This window comes from Telopea speciosissima, chromosome 5 (assembly GCF_018873765.1).
Source record: "Telopea speciosissima isolate NSW1024214 ecotype Mountain lineage chromosome 5, Tspe_v1, whole genome shotgun sequence".
Taxonomy (NCBI): Eukaryota; Viridiplantae; Streptophyta; class Magnoliopsida; order Proteales; family Proteaceae; genus Telopea; species Telopea speciosissima.
In genome coordinates this window covers 68,722,788-68,743,656 of record NC_057920.1, presented here as the reverse complement: position 1 = coordinate 68,743,656, position 20,869 = coordinate 68,722,788, and the positions used below count along the sequence as shown (strand labels likewise).

Genomic DNA, 20,869 nt, shown 5'->3' with positions numbered 1-20,869 from the left:
CATGTTGCACGGGTTTATGAGCAATACTTATAACAGCCTTGTTATCAGAAAAGATCCGCATGGGTCCATCAATGTCAAATCTCAAATCTTGAATCAACCGCTTCAGCCATATGAGTTCACACACTCCATGAGCCATGGCTCTAAATTCTGCCTCTACACTGGACCTGGCTACAACTGGTTGTTTTTTACTTCTCCATGTGACTAGGTTACCTCCTACAAAAGTACAGTAATCTGATGTAGATCGTCTATATCCGAAATGGAACCAGCCTAATCAGCATCAATGTAGCCCTCTATCCTCAAGTGGTTGTGCCTGGCATATAGAAGTCCTTTTCCTGGAGAAGATTTTAAGTACCTGATGATGCGATAAACAACATCCAAGTGCCCACTCTTGGGGGCATGCATAAATTGATTCACCACTCCAATTGCATAGGTGATGTCTGACCAAGTCAAAGAGAGATAGATCAGTTTTCCCACCAATCTTTGGTACTTGCCTGCATCAGTAAAAGGAGAGCCACAGTCTTCACTAAGTTTGTGGTTTTAATCAAAAGGGAGTTTGCTGGTTTACACCCCAACATTCCTATTTCCTTCAATAGGTCCAGTACAAACTTTCTTTGGCAAATAATGATTCCCTTCTTTGATCTTGACACTTCAATTCCCAAGAAATACTTCAAGAGTCCAAGATCTTTGATCTCAAACTGTTGGGCCAAGTATGACTTCAATCTACTTATCTTGGCTTGAACATTCCCAGTTACCACAATGTCATTAACATAAACAATAAGAGCTATGATCATACCATTTTCTCACCAGATAAACAAAGTGTGGTCAGCCTGACTCTAGGAATACCCATTCCTTAGAATGGCTTGCCTAAATCGCTCAAACCATACCTTAGGAGACTGGTTGAGGCCATAAAGTGCCTTTTTTAGGAGGCACACTTTCCCTTCTGCTAAGGGAAACTTGAAACCAGGTGGAGGCTGCATATACACTTCTTCTTCTAGATCACTATAGAGAAAAGCATTCTTTACGTCTAATTGGTACAACGACCAATCTCTATTAGCTGCCACCGATAGAAGAACTTTGATTGAGTTGTGTTTGGCCACTGGGGTAAATGTTTCTTGGTAGTCAATGCCATACACCTAACTATACCCTTTGGCCACCAACCTAGCCTTATATCTTTCCACAGTACCATCTGATCGGTACTTAATTGTATAGACCCACCTGCATCCAACTGGAACTCTCCCCCTGGGAAGGTCAACAAGTGTCCAAGTACCACTCTTCTCAAGAGCCATAATTTCCTCAGACATGACCTTCTTCCACTTTGGGTCAGACATAGCCTCAGTGACATTTTTGGGAATGGAAGAAGAAGCAAGAGCAGTAGAGTAGGCAATACCTGTAGGAGAAAGAGCATCATAGGAAACAAACTTGGCTATAGGGTTAGTACAAGCTCTCTTCCCCTTTCGAACAACATCCACCTCTTTGTATTTCCCAATATCAAGCTGGAATGGGGAGATGGAGATAGGCAAAGGAGACAAAAAAGGAATGACATCGCAGCCTGTTCACTTCCATTAGTCTCCCCCTGAAGAGGATGCTGATGAGGAAAAAAGAAAGGAATAGACTGAAAGAAGGTGACATCATTGGAGAGAAGTCGGCTTCGAGAGGAATGATGGTAGCATTTATACCCTTTAGTAGAAGCTGAATAGCTAAGGAAGATACATTTGAGTGCTTAGGGGTCAAGCTTGGTCTGAGCTGATTTATTGACATGAACATAGCAGACATACCCAAACACTATAGGAGGAAGGAAGAAAGCAGGCGCTTGAGGCGAAAGAGTTTCCAGAGGGGATTTGGAGAAGGAGCTGAGTTGGCATCTGGTTGATTAGGAAGGCAGCAACAAGAAGGGCATCAGACCAAAAACTCTTAGGGAAATGCATGCCAAAAAGAAGGCTTCTAGTGACTTCCAACAAATGGCGATGTTTTCTCTCAGCCACCCCATTCTGTTGGGGAGTGTCAACACAAGCAACTTGATGAATGATGAATAATGCCATGGTCAATAAAGAACTGTTGAAGCCCCCCATACATATATTCACCCCCTTTGTCAGAACGAACTATTTGAATGCAAGTGCCAAATTGAGTACAAACAAGCTGATGGAAATTCTTAAAAGTATTATAAACATCACTCTTTTTTTTCATAAAAAAAGTCCAAGTGGACAGGGAATAGTCATCAACAAAGGAAACAAAATAACGATCACCAGACAAAGAGGTAGTGGGAGCAGGTACCCAAACATCAGAGTGCACAATATTAAAAGGAACAGTGGATCTATTACCATGATAAGGATAAGATGAACGGCAATGTTTAGCAAAAATACATGGTTCACACTGAAAAACATAAGAAGAAAAAGAAGTAAACAAGTGAAGTAATTGTTTCCTCATAACAACAAAAGATGGGTGGCCTAAACGTTGATGCCAAAGCATCACAGAATCCATAGTACTGTTGTCACTCCAGCCACGCACATAGGACTGAGTAGTAGGCAAAACAGGTTTGCGGGGCTCAAGAAGGTAGAGTCCTTTCTCTTCACGTCCACTGCCAATAATCCTCTTTGTCACCAAATCCTGAAAAAGACAATGAGAAGGAAATAAAGTGACATAGCAATTCAGGGATTTGGTTAAATGGCTAACAGATAATAGGTTAGTAGCAAAATTAGGGACATGAAGAACATAGTCAAGAGAAATGGAAGGGCTGACCCGAACACTACCCTTACCAAAAATAGAAGAAAGAGACCCATCTGCAACTCTAACCTTATCCCTACCCAAGCAAATAGAGTAGGAATCATAACACTGAGACATACCAGTCATATGGTCAGTGGCACCAGAGTCAATGACCCAAGAGGGAGCAATGGAGGGTGCAAATGTAGAGACCTGCAAGGTTGAGGCTGAAGTGTCTGACTTTGCAGTAGTAGATGAGTAGCCTAGGCGAGACATCATCCTATGTAGTGCTGCAATATCCTCCCAAGTAAGGGAGTCAGGATCGGCCTGTAATCCAGGTGACTCAGTCTCAGCTGTCACAGTATGAGCTCGAGCTCCCTCTCTCCTACCACCACGCAAACCAGTGGACCCACCAAGTGTGCCAGGGGTTGGCCATGAAGAACCCAGCACCTGTCTTTGGTGTGCCCCAGTTTTCCATAATGATCACACTTAAACCTTTCTTTGTTATCTCCACGGGGTGGCCCTTGGCCTCTCCCCCTTCCATGCCAATCTCTGTTAGAACTAGAAGCAAGAGCAGATCTTTCCAGAGATGGTGATCTTTCCAGAGATGGTGCAGTGTCCATGGATACTCTCCTAGTCTCCTCACTCTGTAAGTAGCTACATACTTCATCCAAGGATGGAAGAGGGGATTGCCCCAAGATTTGCAGACAGATTGGCTCAAATTCTGGATTGAGCCCACCAAGTAAAATAGGACACGTTCCTTCTCAAGTGTCCAATACACCTTTGCCTCATCTTCACGGTTGGACAACTGGAGGTCCCTATAATGGTCATACTCTTCCCAAAGACCAATGACAATGTTGTAATATTCAGAAATGCTTCAGTCACCTTGCTTCATAGTAATGACCTTTTGAAGAATTTGATAGACCTTTGCCAAGTCACCCACTCGGTCAAATATCTTAGAGACACTGTCCCAAATCTCTCTGCGGTCTCCTCTCTCATAAATCTCCTACCTATCTTAGGTTTCATGGAGAAAATCAGCCAAGTCATGACAGTGGAGTTTTCAGTCTCCCATTTCAAATATGTTGGATCAGTCGTCGCAGGAGCCTTGATGGAACCAGTAATGTATCCCAATTTCCCTTTGCTTCGCAGGGACAACTTCACAGAGTGAGCCCAATCCAAATAGTTGGTATTGTCCAACTTCACAATAGTTATTTGGGTATTGGGGTTATCAAATAGAGTCATACTGGGGTATGTACCACCCAAACTGCTAGTAGAAGCTTCTACAAGTCCGCTAACTTCAGACCCAGACCCAGTCAACATGTGGATACACTCAATAAACAAACCAAAGTGATATCTCAAACAAATGGGGAGTATACTCTACCCAAAGAAACAAACTATCAAGCAAATGCACCACCAGCAAGCAAATGAATTGCAGTTTCTTGAAGATATCTAAGTCAAAGGTACCTTCTACACCAAAGCTTCATTCCATAACAACTACTAATACTTCAAATCATATAACTTTTCAAACAACAGCAGCTATTCAACACATTACAAAGCTGCAAGGGTGAAGCAAGGAAACAAACCAGAAGCGGGAGGTACCTGTGAGGATGCACAGAAATGAGGTGCACTCTTCAACCCAACCGAGTCCTTGGGGGTTTGAAAGAAGACCCCTTGGCGATTCTAACAGTGCCGGTCCCACTCCAAATGGTGAAGGGATGAGAGAGAAATGAAATGAATAAGGCAGGGCTAGCAGTAACTGTGGCAGACTTGCTAGAGCTTCAATCCACTTTAAAAAATCCCAAAAAACTTCTCCATTAGGGCTTAATTTGGAAGATATACCTCCATTGAATCTTCTATGTATAATATCTTACATTGTATAGCCTCTAGTGGAACTATGGTACTAAATCTCGTTTCGTTTCGGTGTTTCGGTCTGACCGAAATTTCCGAGATACCGAAATTTCGACGAAATATGGTATTTTTCTGTGTGTGTAAAATGCCATAAATGACCGAGATTTCCGAAATTTTCGAAACGAGATGACTGAAATTACCGAGATTTACGAAATTTCCGAAACGAGATGGGTGAAATATTCGAAATATTGCTTTTTTTCATATCGGACTTGCGTTTCGTTTCGGACAGGTCGAGTTACTCAAAATATTCGATATCTCGAACGAAATTTCGCGAGTTTTAGTACTATAAGTGGAACCCTCTACATTTCTAGGGTACCAAAGAGAGGTGTAGAAGGAAGATGGGCTTGGTTGACTCTCAAACCAGCTCTAATACCAAGTTAGAAACTAGGTATATCGGTTCTAACAAGGAAGAAGGTGTAAGAGCATGGAAAGGAAGAAGAAGAAGAAGAAGAGATGAGAGGGAAAAATTGTGGGTGAGTAGCTTGAGGGCTTCTCTCACCTATTTGATTCATACTAATATTCTTGGAATTACATATGCCTCCCTAGGGAGGTAAGGGACGGTTCAGACTACCAACTAGTGGTTCGAATGGAAGACTTAAGAAAGTCAGGCTTGAGAGACTTTCAACATCAGAGGAGGCTGGGGTCAAAGGGATCTATCCCGATTCTTGAACAAGAACACATGCAGCTCCTTCTCTGCAACAATTGGCACTTTTTTAAATGTGCACTATGAAAAACAAAGGGTAAAAAATAACAAAAGAGAAAATTACAACTCAATATGACTTACAATAAACTAGTGACTAAAGTACCCCTAATACATAAACTCTAACACTATCCTCAACCGACATTATACTGTAAAAGAGATATTTATCCACTCTTGAAGCATGTCATATTATCTATTTTCAGTTGCACAGCCTCATGACTATATACAAATCAACTCAACTCAAATCGAAAAGCTCCATAGTAACTGTACACTGTGGCAACAGGAAGCAAATTTTGACATTAGACCCCATCCATGGTATATTTTTTGCTAAATCATAATTTATCAGGTCTTTTCTTGCTAACCAATATAATTTTTCGCCGCCTTCTTGACCATTTGAAGCCTTAAATTTGCATAATACCACTGTCATTGGTCCAGTTATTGGGCTTTGTACACATAAAATAAAACCTAGAGTTTAGACTGTTTAATTGGTTACCTCAACTTATCCCAAGTAGTTTTTTTTCTTCTTATTTTATCACTTATTTGGGCCCCTAAAGATCCTCAAATGAACTCATCTATGATTCTAGGCTTCCTAGTCTGGGTGCTAATAAGGGATGCATTATGCTGGCAGCTAGAGGAAAAACTAATACAAGTCATTTACATAAATTTTGACTCAAATGTTTCTTTACATGACCTTTCTTAGTTCTATCTTAGTCATATTAGTTCTGGACAAGGTAGGCCAGGCCAGGGTCCACATGAGTAAGCTATTGTTAGAGTTCATGTAAAAAGGGTACTTTGGGTATTGGTACCATCATGTTGTATTGTGCTTTTAGTTTTTTACCTTTTTACCTCCCTTTACTACATGATGTTAGTATGGGGGTACATATGCGCTTTCTCTTATTATTGGCTAAGTGAATCAATATAGGGGGGGGGGGGGAGAAGTCTATTCTCTCCCACACAACTTCTACTGCCAACTTCTCTCCTCCTTCTCTTCAACTTCTTCTTCTCTCATCTTCTTCCTTTGTTCTCTTGCAATCTTTAATTCTAACTTTGTATCAGAGCTCCATGGTTGGTTTGAGAGTCGTATTACAAGTTCCACATCTCCACCTTCTCTTTGGAACCTTAGGGTACAAAGGGATTCCAAGGAAGAGACTACCATGTGAATAGATTGAAGAAAGTATGAAATAGAACTTGAAGGAGGCTACAAGAGCACCAAAAGAATATCTCATGCGAGACTGTGAGCTCCTTGAAGCTCAAAATCGACTCTCTTTCGACAGCAGTTGGGGCAGGGGTATGGCTCATGTAAATTGCATAGGGGTCCTCTTTGATTGCTCCATGGTCTCCGTCGTTGAAGAAAGGAGTTGTTAGAGCACAACTCAATTCCCTGTGGTCTTCCAGCTACCGCCGGTATCTTTTTTTCTTACTTCTTCGTGCATTTGAGGTGCAATGTGTGATGGTTTCTATTACGTAATAGTGGTGAGCTACTTTGTATGGATTCTTCGAGCTTTCATGAGATGATGTTACCCTTTGATGGGTGTGTTTGAGTGGAGTTACTTCAAGTTTGGTGCTTGGTTCTTCTTGCTGGATTTTTTTTTAAGTACTGTGGAGGTGTGTTTGGGTTGAATGTGTAGTCCCCACTTGGTTCAGATATCATTGGATATCATTCCCATATTTTAAGAGTACTCCTACATTATGTCTGAGGTCAGTGGACCTATGGATGCTTAGGCCAGTGTTTCACATGGTTCTCAGCCTACTACAATGGCCTTTGAGAATCCCAACACCCAGATTTCCATTGTGAAGTTGGATAACACCAACTACTTGGACTGGGCTCATTCAATAAAGCTTTCCCTAAGAAGTAGGGGGGAGCTAGGGTATATTATAGGTACCATTCAAGCCCTTGATCTATGTGCTCCAACGTATAAAAAATGGTAGATCAAGAATACAACTGTTATGAATTGGCTGATCTTCTCTATGAAACCTGAGATTGGGAGGAGATTTATGAGGAAGGAGACTGCCAAAGATATTGGGATAGTGTTTCTAATATTTTTGACCAAGTGAGTGACTCGGCTAAGGTCTACCAACTCCTCCAGAAAGTCATCACAATGAAGCAAGGAGATAGGACCATTTCTGAGTATTACAATACTGTTATTGGCCTATGGGAGGAGTATGATCACTATAAGTATCTCCAACTATCCAATCCAGGGGATGAAGCTAAGGTGTACTGGACACTTGAGAAGGAGTGAGTCATAATTATTCTTGGTGGCCTGAACCCTAAATATGAACCAATCCGGATACAAATTTTGGGCCAGTCCCTCTTCCCTCTTTAGATGAAGTCTGTAGCTACTTGCAAAGTGAGGAGACCCGAAAAGTGGTTATGGAACCTGTATCATCTCTTGAACGGTCTGCTGTTACTTCTAGCTCTCACATAGATTGGCATGGTAGAGGCAGAGTCCAAGGGCCACTCCATGGGGATGACAGAGATAGACTCCGATCTGATTACTATGGGAAACCTGGGCACACTAGAGAGAGGTGTTGGGTACTTCATGGCCGTCCCCTTGGTATGCATGGCGGATCTACTAGTATGTGTGGTGGCAGGAGAGGGGGCGCTAGAGCACATACTATGATGGCTGAGACAACTTATAGGATATTCATCTGGCATGCAGACAGATCACAGTTCTCTTACTAGGGAGGGTATTGCAGCATTTTGCAAAGTTATGTCACAGCTGGGCAGCTCCTCTTCTACTTCAACAATGCCGGACTCTTCGGCTTCAACCTTGCATGTCTCCACATCAGCTCCTTCCAATGCTCCTTCTTGGTTTATTGACTCTTGCGCCACTGATCATATGACTGGTATGTCCCAGTGTTATGACTACTATTATATTTGTTCTGGTAGGGATAAGGTTAGGGTCATTCATGGCTCCCTTTCCTCCAATTCTGGTATGGGTAGTGTCCATGTTACCTATTCTACTTCCCTTGATTCTGTTCTTTATGTCCCTAACTTTGCCACTAACTTTTTATCTGAGAGCCACTTCACCAAATTCTTGAATTTTTGTGTCACTTTTTTTCCTTCTCGTTGTCTTTTGCAGGATTTGGTGACGAAGATGATTATTGGCAGTGGACGTGAGGAGAAGGGGCTCTACCTTCTTGAACCCCACACACCAATTTTTCCCACAGCTCAATCCTATGTGTGTGGTCATAGTGATAGTAGTACTGTGGATTCTGTGATGCTTTGGCATCAACGTTTAGGCCATTTTGACGAACAAGTGCTCCCAGAGTCAAGCTAACCGCACTTTATTTACCCAGCGAGGTAATGGTACCATCACAACCCTTATTGTTTATGTGGATGACATTGTTGTAACTGGATATGACAAGGTTGAGATGAGGAGTTTGAAGTCCTACTTAGCCCAACAAATCGAGATTAAGGATCTTGGACCTTTGAAGTACTTCTTGGGGATTGAAGTGTCAAAATCAAAGAAAGGAATAAATATCTGTCAAAGGAAATTTGTGCTAGACTTGTTGAAAGAAACAGGGATTGTTGGGTTGCAAACCAGCAAACTCTCCTATTGAACAAAATCACAAGCTTGGAGAAGATTGTGGTTCGTTCCTTATCGATGTAGGGAAGTACCAGATACTAGTGGGGAAGCTGATCTACCTCTCTTTGACTCGCTCAGACATCACATATGCAATAGGAGTGGCAAGCCAATTTATGCATGCCCTTAAGAGTAGGCACTTGGATGTTGTTTATCGCATCCTCAGATACTTGAAGTCCTCCCTAAGGAAAGGACTAATATATGCCAGGCACCACCACTTAAAGATAGAGGGCTACACTATGTAGTCCTAGAATAGGAGATAATCCTACTAGGAGCCAGATAAAAGCAAGGTCTGGACAAGCCTGCTGTTTGGGGCTGCTTAGGGGCTGTTTTAGGGCAAAATTAGGGTTTAGGATGGGAATTTGGGAATGGGGTTTATAGGGTATTAATGGGCAGGTCTAGGGGGTCAATATGGTATAAAAAGGTTAGGGTTTGGATGAGTTTTGAAATTCTGCAATTCTGGACAGAATTGAGTTGCAGGTTTTGGGCTTTAATGGAGTTAGGGTTTATGGGATTCAAACCAAAAATAAAGGGGATCAATTGGGGGAAAGGATTAGAGGGTTAGAAGAAGAAATTGGGTGTCAAACTTACTGGAGATTCCACTGACAGCAGCTTGAACAGATGTGAAGGATAGAACCACCTTCGAATTGAAGAAGATCCTCCCAGCCGTCACGGCGTAAGGAGTCAACCGGATTCCACCAGTCCCTTTCCACCTTGATAGAACCACAAGGATGCACACTCAACAGAGCAACACTCAACAGAGCAGGGCAGCAACTATGGCAGCAAACAAAAAGCTTTTCATTAATCAAATTCGTGTTCAAGGCTTTGCCCCCTTACAACCTTATATAAAAGACTCAAAAGTAGACTTCTACTCTAAAAAGGAAAGGCCTAACCCAATCTCTAACCTATTAGATAACTTAAACTGACTAGGAAACTAAAATAGACTCAAAATAGAGTCCTAATGACTTAAAAACAACTTAAACTACTTAAAATAAAGAAGATTCCCTACTAGCCAATAGGATATAAAAACCTCTTAGCCAATAGGATCACTTCACTTAAATTAGACCAATTGAACCAATTGGATGCAACCAATTTAAACCGGTTCAATTAAAAACATAAAAATAGACTAAATATTGGGCTAATCCCGTATGCAACCTATGTACCCCTCTTTTAGGCCCAGAAAAGTGGCCTATTATATAGAAAACCCATGGGATCAAAGGCCCAACATACATATAACCCAACCCTAGACTTATTTCTAAAGAAATAAGCCCATTTCGGTGACGAATCTGCATCACTACACTAATGTTGATTGGGCAAGTTCAGTTTCTAACAGACCGTCTAAATCAGACTATTACACATTTATGGGTGGTAACTTGGTAACATGGAGGAACAAGAAACAGACTGTTGTGGCCCGATCCATAGTTGTCAAGGCGCTAGGCGATCCAAGGTGTTCGAGGTCCTCCCTAAGCGCTTAGGCGCCGCCTAAGTGGCACCTAGGCGGTCTAAATCGCATTCCAATGTTATTTTTTTAATATATCAATTATATGTGTGAAACAATCAAAACACGTAGTTGGTTTATATGTTCTTAGAAAATATAATGTTATCAATAAGTATACCTAGTCTCACATTTGGTAGTTTTCAGGTGTACCAGTGTCACATTTGGTTTATACTGTTCTTAGAAAATATGATGTTATCAATAAGTAATTAACTTGCTCTCGATTTAGAGAAATGTTCTTGTTCTCTAAGAAAACTTGATTAATCAAATGATTTTATTTTTACATGAGACTTCTTATATTAGGTAGAGCACAAAACCAGATTTCCAACAAATCCAAGATTGCTTAGATCTGATTTATATTGAAGGGATTATGTTCCGGTCAAACCTTATTTGGTGTGCACGAATGCTATCAAAATCACTTTGAATGAAAATATTTTTTTAGATATCAAAACAAATGAATATTTTACCACACTTTTGGTTTTTAGCAATGTTTTACCATATTAAGATTTATGGAATTTTTAGATTTGAGAAAAACCCCAGCATTAGAAAGTTGAAAATTTCACCTACCGCTAAAAATCCAGTTTTTGTTCTTGAACTGGGAAGTTGTCTTTTTATCCTTTTGGAATTTGCTTTTTTAACTATTTTTATTGGATTCAAATAGGGGGTATTTGCTTATTTATTAATAATAACTTAAGTAAATGAAAAAACAACATTTACTTAAATGATATTTGGCATACATACGTGCCAGAGCCTAGTTTGATACCAATTAAACCAATGCAAGGCACCCTACAATAAGGCGGCAGCTGCCTAGGCACCTATAAATCTATCTGGACGCCTAGACGGCGCCTTGGCTACGCCTTGACAACTATGGCCCGATCTAATGCAGAGGCAGAGTTCGGAGCTATAGCTCATGGAGTTTAAACTCCTATGGTTGAGAAGGTTGATCCAAGAGATGGGGTTTGATATTGGGGCACCTATGAGACTCTATTGTGATAACAAGGCTGCCACAAGTATAGCTCACAACCCTGTGCAACATAACAAGACCAAACACATTGAGGTGGACCGATATTTCACCAAAGAGAAGATTGACTTGGGCTACATATGTACATTATGTTGTATTGTGCTTTTACTTTTTTTAACTTTTTACCTCCCTTTACTACATTATGTTAATGTGGAGGGTACATATGTAATTTCTCTTATCATTGGCTAAGTGAATCAATATAAGGGGGATAAGTCTATTCTCTCCCACACAACTTCTACCGCCAACTTCTCTTCTCCTCGTTCTCTTCATCTTCTTCTTCTCCTTCTCCCTTCTTCTCTCATCTTCTTCCTTTGTTCTCTTGCAATCTTTAATTCCAACTGCTCTATCCTTGATCAGAGAAATATCACAAATTCACAATATTAAGTTTGCCCTAGCAACCATGATGAATCCTTTTGACACAAATATCGCATATCAACATTTAATATGTTAGTTTCATCCATGTAAGCATATGAACAATATAAATTTGTATATTCTTGGAAATCCATTTCTGACTGGTGAAGAAGCTGAGACCAAACTGCTTAACAAATTAGATGCAGTCAACAGCACACATACAGGACTAAAAAGGGGGAAAAGGAAATGCACATTGAGGAATGAAGGATAAATGGCTATAACATTTACATTTCCTATATTTTAGAAAATATCTTCTCAGGCTGTCAGGTAATTTTAATGTGATTTACAATTTCCAGCAGGATAGAAAGTAGGAGGTCTCTACTCAGAGCTAGAAGATAAAAGTTGATCCTCTCAAATGGTAATGCATAAAAAGGAAAAAATAGCCAGGACAAATATAGTTTAAAGAAGCTGGTTTAGTAAAAACAAAGACAACATATGTAGTATAACAAAATGGAAAAGGCATACCTCCGTCCATAGTTATCTGAAACAATGCCCCATGAATATGCTCCAACTAGCATGCCAGCAAAGACAATGCTGGTGATCAGGCTCTCTTGCTGAGAAGAAAGGCCCCACTTAGCCTGAACTGCTGGTCCCACAAAAGAGAGAAGCATCATTTCCATAGCTTCTGCAACCCAACCCATCCCAGCATAAGCAAGCAAAAGACATTGGAACTTCCCAAACCCCAAGGACACTAGTGCTTCGTCCACAGTATACACTGGGCTCCCACTTTCCATCTGCAAGACCAAAGAGAGATGGATTACATATTCTGGAAATGCACCTAGGAAGATACTCAATTAAACATGAAGCTTAATTTTCATGTGAAATATAGCAGGACAAGATTAAACCATGCATAGCTCAAGAGCCCACATCATTTTCTGACCCTAGCCTTCACAATGAAAATATAAAAAATTATGTTTGCATGTGATTTGTGCATTATTATCGACAAGAAAAGAGGTATAGAATCATAGTTCAAAATCTAGCGAAATTTCGGCGATATATCGCCAAATTTCGTATATCTCGAGCTGTCCGAGATACGATACCAATCCGAATTGAAAAAATGCAATATTTCGACGATATATTGTGAGATATCGACGATCTCACGAGATATTGAAAAAGTAACAAACAGTGTCACTTGAGGGGCCATTTTATACCATATTTCGCAGCTCTTAGTCGATATTTCGACCGAGAGCTGCTGAAACTCTGTTTTTCTCTCTTCTTCCTCCCTTCCAAGCATCATCCAAGCATTGTTGAAGCTCCTTGTCGCCGGGAAGACGTCGGAGGGTCATCTAAGCTCATCATCCAAGCCTATTTTCACTATTTAAGGTAAATTCTATTTCTCTAAAACTTTTTTTTTTTTAAATATTTTGTACAAATGTTGTTGGATGTTGATGATATTAATATATGTTAGACACCGGAGGCCGATCTACAGCCTCACGGTGTCAAAAAAAAATTTCCATATGTTTTTTTTTTTTTTTTTTTTCTGGTTTTAAAAATTCATTTTCCTACAACTAAAATAGGAAATAATTAGGGGTAATATGACTTAGATGGTAATGAATTAAATATATGTTAGACACCAATGGCCGATCTACGGCTTCACGGTGTCGGATTTATTTTTCTGCTCTTAAATAATTATTTTAATTTTCGAAAATTAAGAAAAATATATAAAAATTAAAAAAAACATAAATAAATAAGGAAAAATATGAGTTTTAAGTTTAAAAAATAATGAAAAAATATGAAAGTTATTTCTATATGTTTTGAAATGCATTACATGTATATTATGTTTACTAATTTTCGGTTTTGTTGTGTTAGGTCAATACTTATATTAACATTATATATAAAAAATTGTTTTTAATTATGTGAAAAATATAAGGGTTAGGGGAAAAATATTAAATAACTATACAAGTGTATTAGTAATCTAAAAGTGTCAATTGAAGTACATCTACATTAAGTTTTTTAATTATTTGTGTTACTTACATTGCAGTAAACAAGTATCATTATGGCGGATCGTGATAGACAACGTGCGAAGGGCAAGCAAAAGGTGGGGGAAAGTAGTCAACAAAGGGGGCAGAGGGAACGAACTCAACGAAGAGAACAGAGAGAACAAGAGAGACCAGCCAGCCAACATAGGGGTGACATTGCATGGTTACATGGCACTCCCATTGATGGGGATAAGAGAAAATCTATATGTAACCATGGTACTAAATCTCGTTTTGTTTCGGTGTTTCGGTCTGACCGAAATTTCCGAGATACCGAAATTTCGTCGAAATATGGTATTTTTCAGTGGGTGTAAAATGCCAAAAATGACCGAGATTTCCGAAATTTCTGAAACGAGATGACCGAAATATTCGAAATATTGCACTCGACACTTTTAGTGACTTTTTCAATATCTCGCAATATATCGTGAGTCCACGATATTTCGTCGATATCTCGTAATACGGTATTTTTCCATTTCGGATTGGTATCGTATCTCGGACAGCTTGAGATATACGAAATTTGGCAAAATATCGCCGAAATTTTGCGAGATTTTGAACCTTGTATGTAACTATTGTCACATGCAATTTATGGGAGGTGGGTCCTCAGGACGCCCCCTACAACCATACAGCAGGAAGCGTAGGGGTCGACAAACACAGTTGCAACCTGATCACATGGACATTGATGACCTATCTAGCTCTGTTGGTGGTTTGAGTATGGGTGATAGGGAGGGAGGACCGAATGGACATTGGCGTGCCCCATCTTTTGACGCACATACCACTCCATTGGCATCGGATTATGGTGCATCACAACCTTACGGTGGATATGAATCATCATCATATGGGCAGTTTACTGGGGTAGGGGACTATAACTACCAGTCCCAGTCCCAGGGACATACTGGATCATCTTTTGCAGATGACATCTTTGCATACCCTAGCGGGACTAACTACCAACCTCACCAGCCATACATGCTGCCAATGCCAACGCCTCTTGCGCCGGCGCCGACATCATATCACAGTGGATCATCTTCTTCACGGACTGGATCGATTGGTAACCCTAGTTTATATCCTAGGATTGGATACCTACAGTATGTTGATGACTCCATTTACATGACACTTGTGGATGACTACACTTGTTTCTTCTCCGATTCTATACCGTGGTCCACATATGTCCTTTAAACAGAGAACAATGGACGTCGACTCCAGCGGGGTATGAGTGGGATTGATCCAGGGAGGCACAACAACTATTATTAGCACTTGTAACTTATAAGTTGTAATTTGTGAACTTGTGAAGTTGTGACTTTGACACTTTCTGTATTGCCTTTAAGGCTTTAAGCATTTGAGCTATTGAGTTTTGACTTTTGAGTTATTGACTATTAATGTATTATGGAGTTTATGAGAAATTTAGAATATGATTATGAATTATGTCTTATGAGTTTTAATTAGTTTGTTTACATTTCTTTTATGTCTTTAAGACTTTAACTGCCTAACCAATGTGTATTTAACCAAGGTTTATACATTAGGGTCGGCGACTGTATGTCAATCAAGGGTACAAGCCTAAAACACCAATTTCAATTCATGTTTTTACAATTTTATGGTTTAAATGTGTTTATTTAGCTTAAATAAGGGTGCCCATGAAATTGCAGGCCTAGATATGGCCAAATACCCCCCGAAATATTGCAGAAAAAATGCAATATTTCGGGCATATTTCGCGATATTTCGGATATTTCGGATATCTCGGTAGGCCCGAGATACCGATATATCGCGAAATATTAAACCTTGTATAGAATCAAGGGCCAGACCCTTGATGTATACTAGAATCCCTCTACTTTACTTTTCCTTTTCCTGTTTCTTAAATCTTTTGTGGTCCATGGAAAAACTTGTCACTTCTTATTGTAAAAGAGTGGACCCAGTGTACTGTGGGGGTACAATTTCATGTCTACCACGATAGGAGGAGTGTCCTTATCATGGCTAAGTTTTACATACCTTGTTTTTAGTTTATTTCTTCCCCTAGTTAGGATAGACCTAATTAGGCTAGACTCCTTATTTTATTTTACTTGTTGCACAAGGACTTAGTTTCCTTATTTGATTGCACTTTGATTGAGGGTGTCAATCGGTTCGGTTCAGTTCCATGCCTTGATGTGTGATCTGAAACTGAACCGAGAACCGAGTCGGTTCTGGAAGTGGAAACCGAATCCGAACCTGCTCGGTTCGGTTCGGTTCGGTTACGGTTCTAACTCGGTTTTTCAATACAGGTCCTTTCGGTTGCGGTTCTAATTCGGTTTTTCAATATGGGTCCAATTGGGTTCTCCAATACGATTCCATTCTGCTAGTTGCTGTGTTTTTAAAAAACTCCATTTGTGTAAATAAAATGCTCACAAAACCTTAATGGAACCAGAAATATTAATAAATAAATAAGAACCCCATGTGAATTCTCCACTTTCAGATCTTATCTTTCAGCTTACCTATCAATAAAGTCAGAGAAACACATCAAAATTATAGTTCCAAAAGGAAAGGCAACACCATAAAAAAAAAGATATAGGGTTTTGGATTTAAGTGTGGTATTTGGTTTGGTTTCGGTTCAAACCGACTTTTTTGAACTAAAACCATAACAGCACCGAATTAAATGGTCATATACCAGAACCGAAACCAAACCGAATCTATTCGGTTCGGTTCGTTTAATTCGGCTCGGTTTCGGGTTCGGTATTCAGTTCCGGTTTGATTTTGACACCCTTAACTTTGATTGTTAATAAATATTGGTGGTAGGGGGACTGCAAGGGTATCGAGTTTGCTACACTCTTGACAGTCTCTCCCTCTTCTTTCTCTCTTGTGGTTACTGGCTTCTATCTCTGATATTGTTACATGGTATCAGAGCACCATTAACCAGTTATCACCACTATTCTTTCGCTGGTTTGATAGTTCTTCAAGGACAGCTCTCGGTTTCTGGTTGTAGCAGCCTATGCTGCCTATTTGCTATCTACAGCCCTAGTTGATTATGATATGAAGTTAAAGTAGGGCTCTCTCTACCATCTACCTTGCTGCCTGTTACACTATCAGAAGTTAGAAACCAGCAGAGAAGCGAAGAGAGAACTGCAAGCAAAGCTCACAGCCGATAGCTTCTCCCTTTCTCTCAAATCTTATTTATAATAAAGTAGACTGATAACTAATTACAATAGATTTCCTAATCAGAATAGGAAAGAAATATATCCTAAAACTTAGAAGTTAACTAGACTCCTAAAGCCAATATGAAACTTACAAACTAGACTAGGAAATAGAATAGGAAATTAACTCACGATTGAGGGACTCCCTCTATCGTGGTTTACATATGTGGGACCACGATACTTTAACACTCCCCCTCAAGCTGGAGCATACAAATCACCCATGCCCAGGTTGGAATAACTCTTCCGGAACATCGGCCCGAACAAGGGCTTATATGCGGAAGAGACAAAAGGCATGGAGATTAATTTCTTCATAACAGCATCTCTCACAAAATGATAGTCAACTCCAATATGTTTGGTTCTCTCATGAAACACCGGATTGCTTGCAATGTAGATGGCAGCTTGGTTATCACAAAAGTACAAAACATCTTCATGGGAGTTGAAACTGGAAAGCCCAACTCTTGTAATAAAGATTTCAGCCACATTAGTTCAGCTGCAATATGGGCCATAGCTTGATACTCAACCTCAGCACTAGATCTAGCCATAGTAGACTGTTTCTTGCTGCACCAATTGACTAGATTTCCTCCAAAAAAAGGTACAATACCCAGTGGTAAACCTCCTATCACCAACAAAACCAGCCCAATCAGCATCAGAAAACCCAACCAGATCTACTCGCTGATGTGATTTATAAATCAGTCCTTTTCCTGGAGCTCCTTTTAGATACCGTAGAATGCGACAAGCTACCTCCCAGTGAGGTTTCTTGGGAGGCTGCATAAACTCACTAATGACACCCACTGCAAATGATATGTCTGGTCGAGTAACAATCAAATAAATAAGTTTACCAACCAATCTCCGATATTGGTGTTTATCTTCAAGATCTTCACCATCATCAGCCTCTAGCTTGTGATGAGGATCCATGGGAGTATCAACAGGCGTAGAGGCAAGCATACCTGTCTTGGATAGGGGATCCATCATATATTTTCGCTGGGATAGGCTGATTCCTTTCTTACTACGCAAAACTTCAATTCCAAGGAAATACCGGAGAGGACCTAAATCCTTCATCTGAAAATGTTGATGTAGATAGGACTTTACTGTTACAATTCCTAGCTCATCATTCCCAGTAATAATTATGTCATCAACATAAACTACTAGCACAACAACCTTGGAATCCCTGTGCCGAACAAACACAGAGTAATTAGCATAACAAAGAGAACCCGCAATGAGTAACAATAGTACTAAATTTGTCGAACCAAGCTCTGGAGAAAAATGAAGAAGAAGGAGCTCACAAGCAAGGTTCTGCAGCTCTCGGTTGAGTTAGAGGCGAGATCTCACCTCTCGGTCGAGATATGGCCTTTTTATAAAGTGGTTTGGGTCAAAATCTCGGTCGAACTGAGATCACAACTCAACCAAGATTTCGACCGAGTTGGGGTATTTCTGGGTTTCAATCTCCATCTTGTCCCGCCAAATCAAAAAAGCGATGTTTTTACCAAGATCTCGGCGAGGTCTTGTACCATGCTTCCAACAAATGCTGATTCTTGCATTCAGCAACACCATTTTGGGCGAGGGTTATCAACACAACTGGTTTGATGGATAAACAGCAAGATAAGATAGGAAAGGACCTTCCATAAATTCTTTGTCATTATCAATGCAAAGAATTTTAATCTTACATCAAATTGGGTATGAACCATGCTGTGAAATAATAGAAAACAACAGAAAAACTTCATTTTTATGTTGTAAAAAGTACACCCAAGTAGTATGAATTTGGCAGTCAATAAAAGTGACAAACCAACGATAACCAGAAATAGATACACAACGGGCAAGCCCCCACACATCAAAATGTATTAAAAGAAAAGGAGCAGAACTTTTATTATCAAAAGAAGGATAAACATGGTGAGTTTGCTTGGCAAAAACACAAGCATCACAAAAGAAATTATTTGAATTATAACATTGAATTAAACTAGGAAAAACTTTAGCTAAGATGCCAAGAGGAGGATGGCCAAGACGCCGATGCCATAGATGCAACTCGAATAAAACAGAGGCAGAGGAATCAGTTTGATGAGCCTGTGTGTTGATGATGGATGTAGAGGGAGAACCGGTATTGAGTAAGTATAAACCACCATGCACTCTACAATTCCTGAAAAACACAATGAGAAGGGAAAAAAAAATCACTTTACAATTCAAATCCCAAGTAAGACTACTAATAAAAAGAAGATTAGTAGAGAAATTAAGAACATGAAACACAAAAGAAAGTGATAACAAGGAGGAGCACTGAATGGAACCCTTTCCAGAGACGGTGGAGAAAGTACCATCAACAACTCAAACTCTATCTTTACCTAACCATGGAGAACAGGAAGAAAAATGATTAGAAGACCCAGTCATATGGCCAATGGCCCTGAGTCAATTATCCAAGGGATGGATACAATTGAGGCACAGTAACAACTAAAAGAAATACCTGAGTAGGCAAAGTTGGAGTCGAATGTGACTAGCACATTGGCAGCAGATGGTGAAGGTGATGAAAGATGAGGGCTATAACTTGGTCATCAGAAACCTAAGAATCTGCAACTCGTCCTGTGCTAAAGAAGCACCCATAGGGGCAGCATCAGATATCTTAGTATGATTTGCATGGGACTGGTTGACCATGAGAAGAATTGGCGGGACGACCATGAAGTTTCCAGTACTGTTCCCTGGTATGGCGCTCTTTACCATAATAATCACACTCGATTACTTCTCTGTTAGTAAAAGCATATGATCACTAGAACATGTGAAACCACCGCGAAACTGTGATCCAGTGCCAGAGTATAGGGTTAATCGTTCCTATGATATGGGTTGCAGCATGGCAGTACGGCGGCTGTCTTCTAACTGAACCATAGCATATGATTGCTCCAGAGAAGGAAAAGGATCACGGCTAAGAACATGAGCACGAATCTGATTGTACTCCACATTGAGACCTGCCAAGAAATCACAAACATGAAGTTTGTCTTACGCTTCATGAAGCTAGTAGCATCTGCAGAACAAGCGGCTTGAAAGTCTTCATAGAAATCGAACTCCTACCATATACCACGTAACTCAGAGTAACATTTGGATATTGACATTTCCTTTTTTCATGTATTTTCTTCCTCAATTCATAGATCTGAGCGTCATTCCCAACTTGAGAATATGTGTTCTTGGCAGCTTTCCAAATCTTTGCAGCAGTATCTAACAACAGGTAACCCCTTGCAATATTAAGTTGCATTGAATTGATAAGGAAGGACATTACCAAAGAATTGTCAGAAGTCCATTTTTTCAAAGACAGACCAGCAAATAGTAGGCTTCTCAGATTCACCTATCAGATACCCGGAAAAACCAAGGGAGTTGATAGACAAAAAGCAGGATCGAAACCACATCAGGTAATTGCTCCCATCCAACTTGATAGAGCTAATAGGGAACGAAGGAAAGTTACTACGACCCATTCCATCAGTTCCAGTGGATGCGGTTGTGATGTCCAACATGGCTGTTGATCTCAAATCTATTAAAACCTCGAAGAAGAAGAACTCCTAACACATGCTACAGTAAGGGCAGCCACCTGAACAAACTCCGATGGCCTGAGAAAAGTACTGCGGCATCAAATCTTCTCAACGAACAACAAAAGATCAGATATAGGATCCCTCAAACCATATGGAATCAAGATTGGAGGGATCGATAAAAGAGCAGGACCCTCGATGGGAAGAAAATCACAAGAGGGTGAAACTCTCTCGGTTCGATAGGAGGAGAAACCTAGAGAAAGAGGCGAGAAATAGAGAGAGAGAGAGAGAGGATAGAGGAATAGAGAGCGAGAGGAGAGAGGGACGATGCTAAGGAGGAGGCTTCACTTTGGTATTAGGGTTTGGATCCCAAGGTGGATCCTTGCTTTGATACAATGTTGTGATTTGGGGAATGATGGCTT

General features: G+C 40.2%; 2 protein-coding genes across 2 annotated transcripts in view; both read right to left on the bottom strand.

Annotated features, from left to right (window-relative positions):
• LOC122662429 (organic cation/carnitine transporter 7) overlaps positions 1 to 20,869 on the bottom strand; it is a 58,521-nt gene that overhangs the window by 29,863 nt on the left and 7,789 nt on the right. The window contains exon 2 of the mRNA XM_043858059.1: positions 12,285 to 12,553. Within this exon, the coding sequence (XP_043713994.1) occupies positions 12,285 to 12,553 (269 nt within the window). The remainder of the gene's footprint in view (positions 1 to 12,284; positions 12,554 to 20,869) is intronic.
• LOC122663366 (uncharacterized mitochondrial protein AtMg00810-like) lies at positions 17,485 to 19,653 on the bottom strand. The gene is made up of 2 exons (XM_043859043.1): positions 19,496 to 19,653; positions 17,485 to 18,118 (listed from the first exon to the last, which is right to left on the bottom strand). The coding sequence occupies exons 1-2, from the start codon at positions 19,651 to 19,653 to the stop codon at positions 17,485 to 17,487; spliced, it is 792 nt and encodes a 263-aa protein (XP_043714978.1).